Source organism: Ictidomys tridecemlineatus, chromosome 15 (genome assembly GCF_052094955.1).
Source record: "Ictidomys tridecemlineatus isolate mIctTri1 chromosome 15, mIctTri1.hap1, whole genome shotgun sequence".
Classification (NCBI taxonomy): domain Eukaryota; kingdom Metazoa; phylum Chordata; class Mammalia; order Rodentia; family Sciuridae; genus Ictidomys; species Ictidomys tridecemlineatus.
Genome location: NC_135491.1, coordinates 1019169 through 1035608, shown reverse-complemented (window position 1 = coordinate 1035608; position 16440 = coordinate 1019169). Strand labels below are relative to the sequence as shown.

At 54.9% G+C, this 16440-nt stretch overlaps 3 protein-coding genes across 7 annotated transcripts; 2 read left to right on the top strand and 1 right to left on the bottom strand.

Annotated features, from left to right (window-relative positions):
• The first annotated feature begins 3371 nt into the window (after nucleotides 1-3371).
• On the top strand, nucleotides 3372-6590 carry Ube2m (ubiquitin conjugating enzyme E2 M). 2 transcript variants are annotated; one of them, XM_005342406.3, is made up of 6 exons: nucleotides 3372-4084; nucleotides 5181-5275; nucleotides 5384-5422; nucleotides 5524-5627; nucleotides 5927-5990; nucleotides 6075-6590. In XM_005342406.3, the coding sequence occupies exons 1-6, from the start codon at nucleotides 3976-3978 to the stop codon at nucleotides 6213-6215; spliced, it is 552 nt and encodes a 183-aa protein (XP_005342463.1). In that variant the 5' UTR covers nucleotides 3372-3975; the 3' UTR covers nucleotides 6216-6590. The 2 variants fall into 2 exon arrangements, with proteins under 2 accessions (XP_005342463.1, XP_040146793.1); XM_040290859.2 differs by lacking the exon at nucleotides 3372-4084 and adding an exon at nucleotides 4138-4268.
• A 560-nt stretch (nucleotides 6591-7150) lies between these two features.
• On the top strand, nucleotides 7151-10140 carry Chmp2a (charged multivesicular body protein 2A). Of its 4 annotated transcripts, none has more exons than XM_005342403.5 (6): nucleotides 7151-7309; nucleotides 7902-8093; nucleotides 9325-9504; nucleotides 9581-9711; nucleotides 9799-9860; nucleotides 9946-10140. In XM_005342403.5, the coding sequence occupies exons 1-6, from the start codon at nucleotides 7172-7174 to the stop codon at nucleotides 10071-10073; spliced, it is 831 nt and encodes a 276-aa protein (XP_005342460.2). In that variant the 5' UTR covers nucleotides 7151-7171; the 3' UTR covers nucleotides 10074-10140. The 4 variants fall into 4 exon arrangements, with proteins under 4 accessions (XP_005342460.2, XP_005342461.1, XP_077889144.1 ...); XM_005342404.4 differs by having other exon boundaries at nucleotides 7307-7385; XM_078033018.1 differs by lacking the exon at nucleotides 7151-7309 and adding an exon at nucleotides 7319-7341.
• A 472-nt stretch (nucleotides 10141-10612) lies between these two features.
• Nucleotides 10613-16397, bottom strand: Trim28 (tripartite motif containing 28). The gene is made up of 17 exons (XM_005342402.4): nucleotides 16055-16397; nucleotides 15669-15781; nucleotides 15351-15483; nucleotides 13644-13779; nucleotides 13450-13566; nucleotides 13262-13376; nucleotides 13040-13186; nucleotides 12832-12946; nucleotides 12646-12752; nucleotides 12526-12562; nucleotides 12390-12435; nucleotides 12065-12317; nucleotides 11654-11973; nucleotides 11450-11573; nucleotides 11278-11364; nucleotides 11050-11187; nucleotides 10613-10958 (listed from the first exon to the last, which is right to left on the bottom strand). The coding sequence occupies exons 1-17, from the start codon at nucleotides 16395-16397 to the stop codon at nucleotides 10782-10784; spliced, it is 2508 nt and encodes an 835-aa protein (XP_005342459.2). The 3' UTR covers nucleotides 10613-10781.
• Between the last annotated feature and the right edge of the window lie 43 nt (nucleotides 16398-16440).

The following is a 16440-nucleotide window of genomic DNA, read 5'->3' as shown; positions in this document are numbered from 1 at the left end:
CCGTCCTTGTGGGGCTTCTCAGACTCCCTTAGTAGAGTCCCAGCACTTCTGACAGCTATAAGCCCAAGATTCATCCCACTTGAGCCCACCAGGATCCCTCCCGTGTTGGTAGGTGGTACTGAGCCTGGATTGTGATGCCTGACACCAGTACACCCAAGATCATCAGATGCAGCAAAACTGGCCACTGGCAGGCCACATACTGCCTGAAGACACATTTGTGAGACTCCTTTATACTTGGGAAGCCCTTTCCTAAGTTTGAAAGCTGGAAAGTTTTACCCAGAAATTCACATATTTCAAGACTTCCCTATTCCCATGTGTTTACAACCATAGTACCGAGTGGAGGATTCTATAGACGGGACTCCAACTAGTTGGAAAGCACAGACTACAGGCCCAGGTCCAGTTCCTCCATCCTCTGGTCATAATGTTCCCATCATTCCAGCCACAGGAGTAGTTCCTCCCACTCTGGCCCTGTGCACAGCCTGACAAGACTCCTCAACACTGGGAAGCTCCCATCAGGAATGCATTCAGTGGGGATTGGGGATGTAGCCCAGTAGTAGGCCACTTACTAGCATGCACAAAGCCTTGGATTAAACCCAAAGAAAGAAAAGGAGGGAGGGGAAGAAAAATAAAACAATGCATTCAGTGACAAGTCACAGAAAATGTAGCTGACAGCAGCTTACACGTGCAGGTGCACATTCAGAACCCTGCAGATTTCAGACCTGATGTTTCCAGGACACTGTGCCGTTGGCTCTGTTAACCTAGCCATCTTCTGCTTCCACATATTGACCAAGCCCTTGATAGAGCCCCTCCTCCCTAACCCCACTGGTGGGTGCCTTGGGTTCAGGTAACACGGATTAAAGGATTCAGGTGCAGGGGTGGGGTTGTGGCTCAGGAAGAGTGCTTGCCTAGCATGCGTGAGGCACTGAGTTCAATCCTCAGCATCACATAATAAAATAAAAGTATTGGATCCACCAACAATTAACAAATGTTTTTTTAAAAAAGGGTTCTTGGGCTGGAGATGTGGCTCAAGCAGTATCGCGCTTGCCTGACATGCATGGGACGCTGGGTTCGATCCTCAGCACCACATAAAAATAAAGATGTTGTGTCCACCGAGAACTAAAACATAAATATTGAAAAATTCTCTCTCTCTCTCTCTCTCTCTCAAAAAAAAGGGGGGGGGGTTCTGGTATAGTATGATCCAGTTTGAGTCCTAAGTCCAAGTCAGGGCATGAGTCAGCCTGGCCTTGACCTGGCACTTCCAGGAAGAGCAACTTGGGCCTGTGTGTCCAAGCTTTTGCAGGGGCATAGCTGTACCTTTCCCTTCCACTTGAAGTCATTTCAACCTTCAAAACTGGGGCTCTGGCCTATAAGCGTATAAGCCAACCTGAGCCAGAGGCCACTCCTGTGACACAAGAGGGGTCATCCATCCCTATGATGACATTCACTATCCCTTCTGACCCCCAGAAACTGGGCAGAATCCAAATCAGAAGAGTGGTCACTGGACCCTCAGCAGGCAAGTGTTGCCATACTGTCAGCAGGGACAAGGGCCTGAACAGAACAGCTCAGCCAGACACAGTCATAGCCATAAAAGAAATCTGGCAAAGAAGTCCAGAAAGCCCTAGCAAGCGGGAACAGCGAAAAAATGTCTGGCCTGCCTGTCCCTGAGCCAGTGGCTGGCCATACTGTTCACTCCCAAGCCCAGCACTCTCCTCTCAATGCTGATTCATGCAGTTATTCTCACCCCAGCCCTTCTATACATCTTCTACACTCCTTAGCATTGCTGATTCTAGCTTCATCTCTGATCTAGAACCTACAGCCTCCCTTCCCTGCCTACTCCTGCCCCTTCTTCTCCAAAACAAACCTGTCTTCCAACCTCCCAGAAGCTACAGTAAACACCCACAGTTGCACACACAGCCCAGCTCCTGGCTTCAGTTCAACCATCCCCTTCTCCCTAGTCTGCACTCCAGGACCCAATTCTTCCGGTGTTGTTGCAGGACTGATGGTCCTTCACTGGATGGTGACATGTGAGGTCACAGTCCATACAAGTCCAGCTTTGGCTAATTCAGCATCAACTCTCTAGGGGACCAATACCCCATTCCTAGGTGGATCATCAGTAGATGGGCTTCAGCAACTAACTGGAGGATGGACACATGAACCAGGCTGGCCAGTAAGAACCACCCAGAGACTGTACTTAAACAGTCATCAACTCTCTTGAGGAAATGATCTCTATGAAAACAATCAGCCACAGAGCGGTGTGGCTAAGAATGGTGAGTATGAAGGAAGAGCAGGGGACAGTGAGAGAGAGAGAAAGGGGAAAGGAAGGGGGAGGAAGAGGGGAGGGGAGGGAAAAGGGTAGGGAGAGTCTGGAAGGGCCTTGTGAGTCCCAGAACTAGCCACGAGAAGCCTGAGGAAACTGAGATGGACAAGTCCTGCTGGCACCACACCCAAGCTGTCTGAGAGTCCATCCTTGCCCCCCAATCCTTTCCAAGACTCAGCTCTCAAGGGAAAGGCAAAAGAGGATGCCGGGGGTTTATGACCGGGTCAACTAGTAGGCTGAAGGAGAATCCGCCGAGGTGAGCGCTGCGGGCCAGTCCGGCAGGCTAGTGCTGCTGCCCTTTGGCAGAGGGCTAAGAAGCACTCTAGCCTGAGATCCCCCACGCGGCGCCGCCCCCGGTTTCCTTGGTGACGGCCGTAAGTCCCTGACTGGCGCGCACCATTTCCTCCCGCCCTCCTGGCAGGCGGAGCTGTGATTGGGTCAGAGATAACCACGCCTGCGGAACCCCGAAGGCGGTGGGGAGGTACCAAGGGGGCGGCGCCCTTTGGCGAGTCCCGGCGAGCGAAGGGTGCCCCATCCCCCAAGGTCCACTCTGGCCTGTAAACCTGCACAGTAACCACCGCTTTGTGGCACAATGTTTGTCTTTAAGAGACGGGCTGTTGCTTTTATCGCCCGTAACTCCTGGGCTCAAGAGATCCTCCTGCTTCAGCCCCCGAACAATACGAACTTTCTGTTAATTTACCTCAATCGAATTTCCATGAGGAGACCTTTGGATTTGCCTTAGGACACTGAGGGTGCTCGACCCTGTCCTCGCCCATGTTCTACCTTTGTCTGTGACCCTTTGGGGGCAAGGATCTAGTCTGACCCACCACTACTTCGCTCCACTTGAACGCAACATTAAAGGAACTCAGGAAGAGCCAGGGGAGAGCATCTGCCCCACTCAAAGTTGGCTACAAGCATCACTTCCTGTACGGCCGGGAGAGGGTTCCCGGAAGTGAGCCCGGGACCGCTTAATCGTCACCTGCACGAACGGAAATACCCGAGCCCAGCCGGAAAAGCCCGAACCCCAAACCCCAACGCTGAGCAACGAGGGCTGCGGAACTGCGCACGCGCACAGCGCAGGCCCGGCAAGAAGAGCCGAAGCGGGCAGGCGGCGGAAACATCCGAAGCCGTGGGGCGCCGGAGGCCGTTGCCAATCTCTGCGCCAAAGCCGCTGCTACCGCGGAAGCCGAGCCTCCACCGGTACACGGCTACCACCACCGTGGCTGCCGCTTCCTCGTTCCATCCCGAGCCTCAACCCTTTGCAGAGGGAGCGAGTGAGCTCTGACCCGCGGGGACCAGGAAGCCCGGCATCTGCAGCCTTAGCTGGGCCTCGGAAGACCTGAGCGGGCGAGGGGGAGGAGGGAGCGGCCGGGAGAAGGTGGGGCGGGGCCGATCGGGCCCGAGAATAGCCGAATCTGCCCGAACGCTGCCGAGCGAGACCGAGGCGCTGGGCCAGGCCAGAGCCGGACTACGGGAGCCGAGGCGGGCCGCGCGGTGGGCGCGGAGCAGCGCGGCAGGCCGGGCGGGCGGCGGCAGCAGCAGCGGAGGAGGCCGCGGCAGCGGGTCCAAGGAGCGGAAGAGGCGCGGACGGCAGCGGGGGGCCGGGTGGCCGGGGTCCCGGGCCCCGCAGCGGCGGCGGCAGCGGCGGCGGCGGCAGGATGATCAAGCTGTTCTCGCTGAAGCAGCAGAAGAAGGAGGAGGAGTCGGCCGGCGGCACCAAGGGCAGCAGCAAGAAGGCGTCGGCGGCGCAGCTGCGAATCCAGAAGGGTATTGGTCGGGGGATGGGGGTTGGGGCCGGGGAGGGGGGAGTCGGAGGACAGGGCCCAGGGGAGGGCAATGAGGGAGTCAGGAATGGGGAAATGTGGTCACCGAGGGTCAGGGATGGTGGGCCGCGGATGTGGCGTGTCGGAGGTCAGAACTTGAGGACTGTGATGCCGAAAGCGGGGTTAGGGTAAGGCGGCCACTAGGGAGGGTCACAGAAGAGACCCGGTAGCGGGGGCTTGGGATATTCTGAAGGCCTGACGCCTGGTATTAGGGCCCTTGAATCTGAGTATAAGGTGGGGGTGCGGGGGCTCGAGAGTCTGGAGGTCAGACCAGAACTTGGCTTTGGGGTGAAGGTCCAGAGGGATAGCGAGCACCGAGAATTGGGGAAATGAGTAAGACACAGTTTAGTATATGATGCTGGGAATCTGAGTCAGAAAAGGGCCCAGACTCATGGGTTTGGGGGTTAGACAGCAGTTTGGAGTTTGTGGAGCTGGAAGGGATAGTGGGTGTCAGAGGCTGAAGAGGGGAAATTTAGGCTATCATGCTGAGAATCTCAAGAGTCACAGGGAGTGGGAAGGTGAGCACTTGAAAGTGTGAGGGTCAGACGGGAACCTGGGTTTGAGATGAGGAGGAGGGGATGATTTAGGGTATGGTGAGCCAGGGTCGTTGAGTTTGAATGGATGAATAAACACTGTGGAGAGTGGAAGTCATGACTGGGGAGCCTGGGATTAGGATGTTCAGAGGCTGTTAGATGCCAGGACTTTTAGAATGGGGGCCACATGAGAGTGGAGTCACTTGGGGAACTGAGTTTGGGGGTATTTAGGGCTGTGAATTTAGTAGAATTTAGCAGAGGTGGGACAATTAAAGATGCATATTTTTGGTGTGCTGTGTATCCAGAAGAGCCCACCTAGAGACTGGAACAGAAAGCAGAGAATACAGGATGGGTTAGAGGTGAGGTGTGGAAACAGCGCAAGACAGAGCCCATAGAGTCTGTGATGAATCCATCAGGACTTTTCTGACACCTGTGCAGAGCTCCCTCCTTTCTCTCATGAGCCTCTTCCTCCCTCTTCTGGCCTTTTTCTCTGCTGCCCAAATGCAGACATAAACGAGCTGAACCTGCCCAAAACCTGTGACATCAGCTTCTCAGACCCAGACGACCTCCTCAACTTCAAGCTGGTTATCTGTCCTGATGAGGTAAGTGTGGCCCAACTTGTACTGGCCAGACTCCCAAGAACAGAGCAAGAGCAGGGATACTTTGGCTCTGCAGGATGGGGCCCTACCACCTTCTCTCTTCCCTCCCAGGGCTTCTACAAGAGTGGGAAGTTTGTGTTCAGTTTTAAGGTGAGTCCCAAATGGGCAGAGGTAGCTCCATGGACTGAGGAGGCAGCATCTGAAGCCCTGTCAGGCACCTACCCACCTCCTTTTTCTTTTCCTGGAGCCAGGTGGGCCAGGGTTACCCACATGATCCCCCCAAGGTGAAGTGTGAGACGATGGTTTATCACCCCAATATTGACCTCGAGGGAAACGTCTGCCTCAACATCCTCAGGTAAGGTCACTGGCCCTCCACTTCCTTCCCCAGCCCTACCTGCCAGTCCCCCTTATAGCTTACTGCATCACTCTGCGTCCCTTCTCTCCCCATTATGGCCTGCATCCCTCTGTCCCGTTATCTCCAAGTCATCTTCCTAGTGGCCCAACCCGACTTTTTCCATGGCCTGTCCTGCTCCCTGCCTCCCTAGTTTCTCAAATCCTCACTCCTGCATGCCCTGACCCTGACCTATTCAGTACCACCAGAGCCTGTAGTGGCCTCCCACTCACCAGCCTGACCCTGATGCTCTCTGTCCACAGAGAGGACTGGAAGCCAGTCCTTACGATAAACTCCATAATTTATGGCCTGCAGTATCTCTTCTTGGTGAGTAGGAGTGGGCATTTGGGACTTGGGGAGGTTGGCTTTCTTCCCCTCTGGCCTGTTGACCCCCACTTGTACTGGTCACAGGAGCCCAACCCTGAAGACCCACTGAACAAGGAGGCTGCGGAAGTCCTGCAGAACAACCGGCGGCTGTTTGAACAGAATGTGCAGCGCTCCATGAGAGGTGGCTACATCGGCTCCACCTATTTCGAGCGCTGCCTGAAATAGGGTTGGCGTATACCTGCCCCTGCCAGGGCCACCAGCCCAGGCATTCCCTGCAAATATTTATTGGGGGCCACGGGGTGGGGGGTGGGGGCAACCGGTGGGGGGAATCCTCTGCCTTGGCCTTGCCTCCCCTCTCTGCTACCTGCCTCTAGTTATTTTTTTTTAACCATCACGTGATTATGGTCGGCGCTGTCTCCCCCCGACCTGCTCAGCGATGGGAAATGAATTGGCTTGTCTAGCCCCCCCGCTGGGTGCTGTCCAGCCCCCCACTCTGGGCTGTGGGGTGGGTGGGCAAGGGGCCCCGGTAACTGGGCCCAGGCAACCCACCTCTCCACCACCGGAGGTCCCACCAGGCTATTAAAGGGGAATGTTACTGCATGGCCTCTGCCTCTTCCTTCTGTGGGATGGGAGGGGCAGGTAAGGTCCTTCAGGGGTCTGAAGGGGGTGAGGGCAGTGGAAAATGGATGGTCGCAGGTGAGGTGGCATTTGGTCACCCTACAAAGACTGGCTGATACCTGGAATGGTCTTGGGTTGGGTGGGATGACGCTTGCTCTGGGGTGAGGAGGGCAGGCCTCTAATCTGTGGCTTCCTGGCACCTGTCAGCGCATAGCATCCCCAGCTTTGCCCCTTTTTGCCATGTGCGGGACACAGAGGGGGCTCTTGTTTGGCGCTGTCCGAGGCCTCAGGCAGAAGTCAGGGTTGCACGAATGAACTGTGCCCTAAGCGGTGGCACGAGGGCCCTCCAGAATGTCTAGACTGAAGGCACCCAGAGATGGACTTCTCGGCTGCCGACGCAACCCGCGCCCTACCTCGGTTCACTAGGGCGGGACTCTGACCCAGGGAACGCCCTCAGACCTTTGGCAGACACGGGAACTGGTGCGCAGGCGCTTGGGCGCCGGCCTGTCTTAATGCGCGTGCGCGCCAGCTACTTCCCAGCATTCCGGGTGTGGGTGGGGCCTATGACGTCAAGTCGTTTAATCCGGAAACGGCGGCGGCGGAGACGACAGAACCGAGAGGCCTTCGTTAGTGGGTACGCCAGGGATCTGAGCAAGTGGCGCGTGACCCGGAAGCGGAAGCAAGTTCCTGTGCCAGCTCCGGTGAGTGGCTCCTGCTGGGCCGCAGGTCCCGGGTGGGTGGCGGTGTACGAAGGTTTCTCTAGGCTTAGGTATCCAGGTCAGGCTCCTCCCTGGGACCCAGTCCTCGTCATCTGGGCCCCCCACACACACCGCCTTGCCCTCCTTGCGACGGGCCCCCCGACGTTCCAGACCCAGCCCTCGGTGTACAGGGTGCCAGTGCTTCCGACTGCCCTCCGGGGTTTCCTCAGCAGTCGGGGACCCCAATCCTGGTGCCATTGTCCACCCTCAGAGCCTCCAGATCCACCTTGTTCGGGGCTTTCACCCATCCTGCCCTCTGGTGCTCAGCGTCTGTCTTATCCCGGCATACCTATTCACCCATTTCCAGTCTCAGTCCGTGGAAAACCCCAGGGCCACACCCCTGCGTCTGAAAGGGGAGCCCAAACTTCCACACCCTGAATTGCTGACTGTCCCTGAGGGGCATTCTAAAGCTCCTATCTCTGAGGCTTTGTTCACACCTCCTGTCCTCACTCCAGTCTCCCTATGTGAGCCTGTTCTGCCTCTTGCCCTCCTTTTGGGCACAACACCCTACAGCTGCCCCTCACATCTGTCCCAGGCCTGCCAGCGGGCTCCAGCCACCATGGACCTGTTGTTTGGGCGCCGGAAGACACCAGAGGAGCTACTGCGGCAGAACCAGCGGGCCCTGAACCGCGCCATGCGGGAGCTGGACCGGGAGAGACAGAAACTAGAGACCCAGGAGAAGAAAATCATTGCGGATATCAAAAAGATGGCCAAGCAGGGCCAGATGGTAAGTGCCAATGATCAGGGGCAAAGTGCCAGCTGAGTAAAGGATGAAGAGGGCTCCCTTAGTTTGGGGATCTGGAAAAGTCTTATCTATGCAAGTGTTGTCAGCCAAAGTGTGAACAATGAGAGTAGGTCTTCAGATCTGGCAAGGGAGTGTATCCAGCACACATTGGAGAGCCTTAGCAAACTGGGGGCCAGACTGCTCAGAATTAACTCTATGAAGGGTAGAGCACAAGAGTAATATTTGGCCAAAAGAAAGAAAGTTAACTAGTAGGGAGAGCACTAAGAAGGGAGCAGAGCCTTTGAGGGGTGACTGTTTCTGAGCAGCTGTAAAGCAGCTGTTTCCTGGGAAGCACGTTTAGTTTTAGTTTTGTAGTACTTGGGAATCAAACTTAGAGGTGTTTTGAGATGGTTCTTGCTAACTTGCTGAGGCTAGCCTCAAATTTGGGATCCTTCAGCTTTGACCTTCCAAGTCAATGGGATTACAGATGTGCACCACTATGTTTGGCTTGGTATATTTCAGGACACAGCCTTCACTGTAGGCTTTAAGTGAAAGAGGCAAGAGGTTTTGTTGTGCACTGGGAATTAAACCCAGGGTCACTTTGATCACTGAGCTGCTACATCCCCAGTCCTTTGAGAGAGGGTCTTGTCAAATTACTGCAGTTGGCCTCAAACTTGCAATCCTACTGCCTCAGCCTACTTAGTGCTGGGATTACAGTTGTGCACCACTACAATTGGCTATGCAGGTTATTTTTGCCCTGGTAGGGATCCAAGCCTTGTGTGTGCTAGTAGGCAAGCACTCTGTGCCTGCTAGTCCCCAGCAATGAGGCAGATTCTTTGTGTAGAGTGAATTAAAGGAAGTCTGGGCCTGCCTTCCAACATTTAGGGATCAGGAAGACCTTACATGATAGAAGGTAAACTGGGCGTGGTAGTGCATGCCTATAATCCCAGCAGCTCAAGAGGCTGAGGTAGGTGGATCATGAGTTCAAAGCCAGCCTCAGCAAAAGTGAGCATTGGCTCCGTACCTCGCCTCCCAGTTCAATCCCTGATATCTAGCCCTGCTTTTAAAAAAAAAATTAAAGAGGGCTAGGGATGTACCTCAGTGATAAAGGCCCCCAGGTTTAAATCCCTAGTTAAAAAAGTGACCCTTCTATTAGCCACATAAAGATCTTTGGAGACCCCAATATTAAAACATAATTTCTTGACCTCATCTTTGATACTCCCCTATTCCACAGGATGCTGTGCGCATCATGGCAAAAGACTTGGTGCGTACCAGGCGCTATGTACGCAAGTTTGTGTTGATGCGCGCCAATATCCAGGCTGTGTCCCTCAAGATACAGACATTGAAGTCCAACAACTCAATGGCACAAGCCATGAAGGGCGTTACCAAGGCCATGGGCACCATGAACAGACAGGTATTTCTTTCCCAATTTCTCTTTCCACCCCACCCCCACTGACCCCACTAACCCCAGTCACCCTACCTACTTCCAGCTGAAATTGCCCCAGATCCAGAAGATCATGATGGAGTTTGAGCGGCAGGCAGAGATCATGGACATGAAGGAGGAGATGATGAATGATGCCATTGATGATGCCATGGGGGACGAGGAGGATGAAGAGGAGAGGTAGGGGAACTGGGTGGTTAAGGTGGGGATGTTTTCCTGATCCTCAAACTGTGTGTGGTTCTCAACAAGTTCCTCCTCTTCCCCTAGTGATGCTGTTGTGTCCCAGGTCCTGGATGAGCTGGGACTAAGCCTGACAGATGAACTGTCAAGTGAGTGCTGCAAGCCCTCAAGATTTCCCACCCACAGCCCTTGGCCATTCTCCCTACTCTAACCCTAACTCTTCCCCCTTTTCAGATCTCCCCTCCACTGGAGGCTCACTGAGTGTGGCTGCTGGTGGGAAGAAGGCAGAGGCCACAGCTTCAGCCCTGGCTGATGCAGACGCAGATCTGGAAGAGAGGCTCAAGAACCTAAGAAGGGACTGACGTCCAGAACAGACACCCAGGGTCTTCACCATGCCCCCTGTAATAAAATTGGACACTTAATCCCAAACCTGTGTGAGTAGCCTCACATGGGGTTAGGCCTATGTCCTTGGGACCCAAATTCCATACTGGTTGGGGTTTGGCACAAGGTTGGACAAGCAGCTGACCTGGCATACTCAGGGACTTGGGGGCCCTGCTGTCTCTGACCCAATGGCAAACTCCCTAAACAGTGTAACACCCAACAAGGTTTGACCTGGAAGTGGCTTGATGAGAACTATAGACAGTGGAACCCCAATTGACAATGGCTATAAGCTCAAAAGTACTCAGAAGCAAGCTGCCCCAGGGCCTGCAGCCCTTGTCAGACACTAGTGTATATCCACACCATGCACTTATGACCTCTTCAGCCAATGCCAAGAAAAGCCTGAGGGATGTTCTTCACCACACCCAATTCAGGCCCTGGGAGCAAAGTGCTTGATGGAAGTAAGGAGTATATGCAGGCAGAGACCAGGCCCCAGGACTATAGCCCCCAACCAGCCAAGGCCTGAGGAACTGGTGAAGTTTTTATTAAATCCATAGAAGTAAAAACCATTTTTGTGAGGGACTGGGGATGGGGCCACCAAGGAGTAGGAGTTAGGCCACCAGGGTTGGGATAGGGATGGGGTTAACAGGACAGATCAGAGCTGGGCTGGCCAGGCCATAAGGGCCCCAGCTTCAGGGGCCATCACCAGGGCCTCCAGACAGCTCCTGGGAACTTAGGCCAGCACTGGGCAGGCTCAGCGGCGGGGGCTCCACCAGCACAGCAGAAAACTTGGTGTCACCGAAGGCCTCATTCATGCGCGTCTCGAAGAAGCGCTGCAGGCCGATGATGGACTGCACATCCGCCTTGTCCTGGGACAGGCAAGAGTGCACAATGGGTGGGTAGTCCCTGACTTCCTCCTCCCACTTCCCCCACACCCATGCCCTCATTCTACAGGCTCACCTCTGTCAACTTGTTGAACTGCTTGAACATGCGGCCCACATCCTGGGCAAACTCTTGGGGGGAGCTGTAAGGGGGTGACAATTTCTCCTGGAGGCGAGCACGAATCAAGGTCAGGTCCAGGGTGCCACCAGGTTGCTCCTACAGGCAAGAGACAACATACACCTCTGACCTTTGACAGTGGAAATCCAGCATACTCCACCTCTACTCAGACCTTAGGAATCAACATACCAGAGAGAAAGTAGAATCGGTAGCCAGCTGGTGCAGGGGGCGGCAGGGCTCATGGCAGAATAGTGCCAGGAGGACACGCTCACATTTCTACAATAGAAGTCAGAGCTATAATATAGAACACAGGAAGATCAAACCCACTATGCCAACCATAGCTCAGCAGCTCAGCCCTTACCCTCTGGTTGGCTGGTGAAAGCTTAGCAACCACACCAGTGTTGTCGGCACCATCCAGGCTAAGGCTGCCATCCTCCTCCTTCAGGTCAGGGAGCACATGGCAGAGGGAGCAACTCCACTCCTCCCTGGGGTGAAAAGGAGGAAATGCACAGGAACCTGCCCAGTTATCATGCCTTACCCAGACCCCACCCAGCCTCATACACACCCTGGCACATCCTGCAAGGCAGGCAGGTGGCAGTCCAGATGGAAGCAAAACTCGCACTGGTTGCACATGACCAAGTCACCTGGCTTCTGGCATACACGGCAAATGGTAGCACTGTCATCCAGAGTACCTGGGCCACCAGCTGGGGCTGAAGTACCCTCTGGAGCCACCACCTCTAGGCCTGAGCTGGTGCTGCCACTAGGTGAGGCCAAGCGGGGACCTTCAGTGCCAGAGCCCTCAGCCAGAGCCATCAGCACAGGCTTGGTCTCAGGGCCCTCAGTGGCAGCAGGAGGGGCTCCAATAGCAGCCTCCGTCTCTTCTTCCTACAAGGCAGTGAAGGGTGTTCAAGAGAGAAGCCAGTCAGACCCTGGTGACCAAATGCCACCTTCCAATGGTCCCTTGGGACAAGCTCACCTTAACAATAGCCATGCCAGGCAGGGGCGGTGCACCAGGGGCTCCCGGAGGCATGCTCCCTGGCTGACCAGCAGCCGCTGCAGCAGCACCACGTTCAATAACTATGAGGTTGTAGTCCTCAGTGGTGCTGCCTGGAAAGACCTTGAAGACGGGTGGCTGGCTATCAGCTGTAAGGTCCAGGTCCAGGCGTTCGAGGCTCACCCGTGGCACCTTCCGCATGAGGCCGCTCACCTCACCCTCACCTGAGCGGGCTCTATAAGTAGACCTTGGCTTAAGCATCCACTTGTCCCTATCCCTCACCCCACCCCTAAGGACAGCCACTCACCGCTTCATGCCTGATACATGTGGTTCTGCGCTTGAATAGGGATCATCTATTGAGAACACAAATATGAAGATGACAAAGGGGTAGACACAGGGCATTATCGTGTCCTCTCACCCTGCCCCCAGAAAGATGCACTCACCTGACCCAAAGCCATAACCTTCCTGTACCTCCATTGGCTGCAAACAGAGCAGAGCAAGAGGACCTCAGTCTCAGTTCGACCCTATGCCCTGCCTCTCCCTGGGTCCTCTCCCCTGCTCACCTGGCCGCTACCAGAGCCTTGCTTGCTCAGAGGCCCTGGAGCTCTTGGAGGAGCCATGGGCGCAGGGCCCGTGGAATTGCTACCAGGACGCTCAGCCACAATCTTGCCTGAAGAAAAGAAAAAGCTAAGTAGGTACAGTCTCTAGGGTGGCACCAAAGTAGAACAAGGGCAAAAACTGGAACCCACCAAATGCCTCGGCACTCTTGGTCCAGGCGTTGAGGTCCCACTGAAACTTCATCTCACCGTGTGGCTCCACGGGATCCACAATCATCTTGAGGGCTCGGTGCAACTGAAAATAGATCTGGTGGGACAAGTATGTGGGACATTAACATTGAACAACAAATAGAACCCCAGAGTGCAGGGGCCCACCCAACTGTAGCCCACCACCACACACCAGCTTCTTAGAAAGCAGTAGAGCTGTGTTGTTGTCACTTTCCAAAGCCCAAGAGGCAAAGCGCAGGATATGCTCCTGATGCTTCTGGATCTTGGTCATGGTCCAGTGTTGCCTCTCCAGACGTTCCTGCTGACCTTCAGTCACTTTCTGTGGGTAAAGGGAACAAGGTCAGCAAGGAAAGCAGTGGGTACCCAGGTACTCCTCCACCTGCACAAGGTTTACCTGGGCATCATTGACCAGCACACGGCCACGCTTGTTAAGCTCCTTCATGATCTGCAGGATGGCCATCTTGACATCCACCTGCACACGCTTCTGCACATCAGATACCTGGCGGATCCTAGAGGACAAGGTAGGTCAAGCTGGGAAGTGTCTTACCCAGGGTTCCCCACACCTCTCACATCCACACTTACGAGCTGCGAACCTCCTTGGTGCTCTTCTGCAATGTGGCATGTTTGTCCCCAAGGCGCTTCACCAATGAGGCCAGGAGCTTGCGCTGGTTCCTCACTGCATCCTCCAGGAACTGGTACCTGAGAGCAAAAAAGGTTTACCTGAATGCTGAGCCCAAGAAGTGGCATCCTCCCACCCGCTGTGCTCTGGGACTCACTGGTGGTCCTTGTGGGCGTTGAGCTGGCAGTCCCGGCAGGTGAGGGTATCACAGCTCTCACAGAACAGCACAAGGGGTTCATGCTTATGCACATTGCAATACACAGTACGTTCACCATCCCGAGACTTGGCCGGCCCTGAGAAGTTAAGAACCATGAGGCTGGACCCTACTCTTGGCCAATTCTAACTGGGCCAGTAGACAGAGCTTGGGATATTTCCTGTCTATTCTATTGAGAAAGCCTAGATGGCACATGGCAGTGGCTGCTCCTTGCTCCCCAAACAATCTCCCCCAGCTTGCTCAAGAAAATACTCCATTTCTATTAGCTTCCATGAGTGACAATAAAAGATTAATGATGACAGCCTGTCAGGGCTGGGGTTGTGGCTCAGTGGTAGAGTGATGTGATGCACTGGGTTCAATTCTCAGCACATTAAAATAAATAAAGGCCGAGATTGTGACTCAGAGGTAGAGCTCATGCCTGGCATGCATGGGGCATTAGATTCGATCATCAGCACCACGTAAAAATAAAGGCATTGAGTCCATCTACAACTCAAAATTAAATATTTATTATTTTACGTATTTATTTGCAAACAAATAAGTGGCTGGGGATGGGGCTCAGCGGCAGTGCACTTGCCTGGCATGTGTGGGGCACTGGGTTCATTCTCAGTACCACAAATTAACAAGTTAAAAAAAAAAAGATGACAGCTCATCAATAGAGATCTCATTACTCTCTCTACTTGAAACTTACCCGGGTGATTGTTCAGTGTTCTGCCCACCTACAAACCATCTTCCAATTGGCTACCTTTCTCCTCTTTCATTGTTGTCCTCCCTCTTCCCTAACAAAAAGAATTCCTTACAAATGAAAGACCCTTAGGATACCCAGCTGAGACTTCTCAAAGATAAAATGTTACACTGGGACTCTCAGAATGTGGGGCAGGGTCCTGGTGTTAAGAGTAATACCACTAAAAACCAACAAGCCAATAACTCCCGCACCAGTCTCCCCATTACAAAATCAGGCACACATCAGTCTCTTTCCTGCTCAACACTAATCAAGTCCTAACTATACTGATCAGGCCTAAATTATGTAGCACATAACAGAGATCAATCAGACCTAGGCTTCTATGCAGCCCACCTCCTCAACATTGGCCAAGAACCTGAAAGCTGGGACCTCTGCAGATCCTTGCCCATTCCTCCCAGTTCAGCTCCTCAGGATCCACAGCTATCAAACTCCACTATCACACAAACCCCTTTCCAACCCAAACCCACATACTCACAAAAACCTACAAATACATGACTAAGCTTTAGGTAGGATCCGTCAGCCTCAACAGCTGACATATTCCAGTACTACCATCAATGATGGTCCAGAAACCCCACTTTCCCCAGTGCAAGTCGAAAGCTAAGTGCCAGGGAGCCCAAAACCCTATGTTCAGCCCTTCACCAACCTGGGCCCTCTCTGACAGAGTGCTTCCAAGAAGACCTTCTTGAATCCTGGTACCCCTGTAGCTGAGGGCCCCTACGCCTCCCCTACCCATGGCCTTTTATTTTCCTTCCACCTAGGCCCCCAGAGAGATTGCAAATCAGAGCCTAGGGAGTTCTGCCCTGGGGCTTTTTGGAAGGTACCACCCTAGAACCCACCTCCAGATGAAAACCAGCACTATAAGCAACTAAAGACATACACAGGGCAGCTCCAGCTACAACCCCACCACATACCAGTAGAGCGCACAGTGTGGTCCTTGGTGTACTTCACCCGCTGGTGAGCCTCCACACATGTCTCACATAGTGGCTCCGAGCACTCCACACAGTAGCTGGTGGCTGGAGCATTATCCTCACAGCTAGTGCAGCACTGTCAGGGAAAAGACAGGATCACAAAGGCAGGACAACCTGCTAGATCCGGGTTTACCTCCCAGGAAATACATCGCGAGAATATGGTGGGTCTGTTCCTCAACCTAGGCAACCCACCAGGGCTGTGATATTACCTAGAAAGTAACAACTGGGGCTGGCACTAGGTTCCTGTAAAGCAGAACGCACCTGGTTCGCATCCTGGGCATCGGAGGAAGCCTTGCTGCCACTATCCCGCATGAAGTAATTCTCCACGATGTCTTTGGAGAAGCATTGTTGCTTGCACACCGGACAGTCCACCACTGTGAAAGGCGGAGAGGCAGGGATTTGAGAACGACGCTCGCTTGCACCTAGGCTGAACCCCCATTCTCCAGCGGAAGCGACCCTCCACTCCCCGAGCCAGATCTCCTCCAACTTCAGTCAGACGCCCATCTCAGGGCCCACCGTTACCACGAAGGCCCACAACCCTGCCGCGGCCCCGGTGCGCTCGCACAGGCGCAGTCCAGGGTCTCGGCGGCGCGTCCGGATCAGGGGTGGCGGGGAGGGGGAGGGGCGCCCCGCCACCCGGTACTCACCGGCGCCGTCGCCCGCTGCGCCGCCATCCCCCGAGCTATTGGGAGCGGCCGGCGCTGCGGGCCCGAGGCAGGCACTACAGGCCGAGTGCAAGCAGGGGAGCAGTCGCGGCTCCCTCTCCGGCCGCAGGCGCTCCCGGCACACGCCGCAGTGCTCCAGCAGCTCCAGAGCTTCGCCACCGCCCCCCGCAGGCGAGGACGCAGAGGCCGAGGCCGAGGCCGAGGCCGCGGCCGAAGAGGCGGAGGAGCGCTTCTCGCCGCCCGCCGAGCCTTCGCCTGGGCCAGGACTGCCCGAGGCAGCCGAGGCCGCGGCCGCTGAGGCCGCCGCCGCCGCCGAGGCCGCCATTCACACGCCGCCGGGGGCGCCCAGGGGGGAGGAGGGGCGCGGG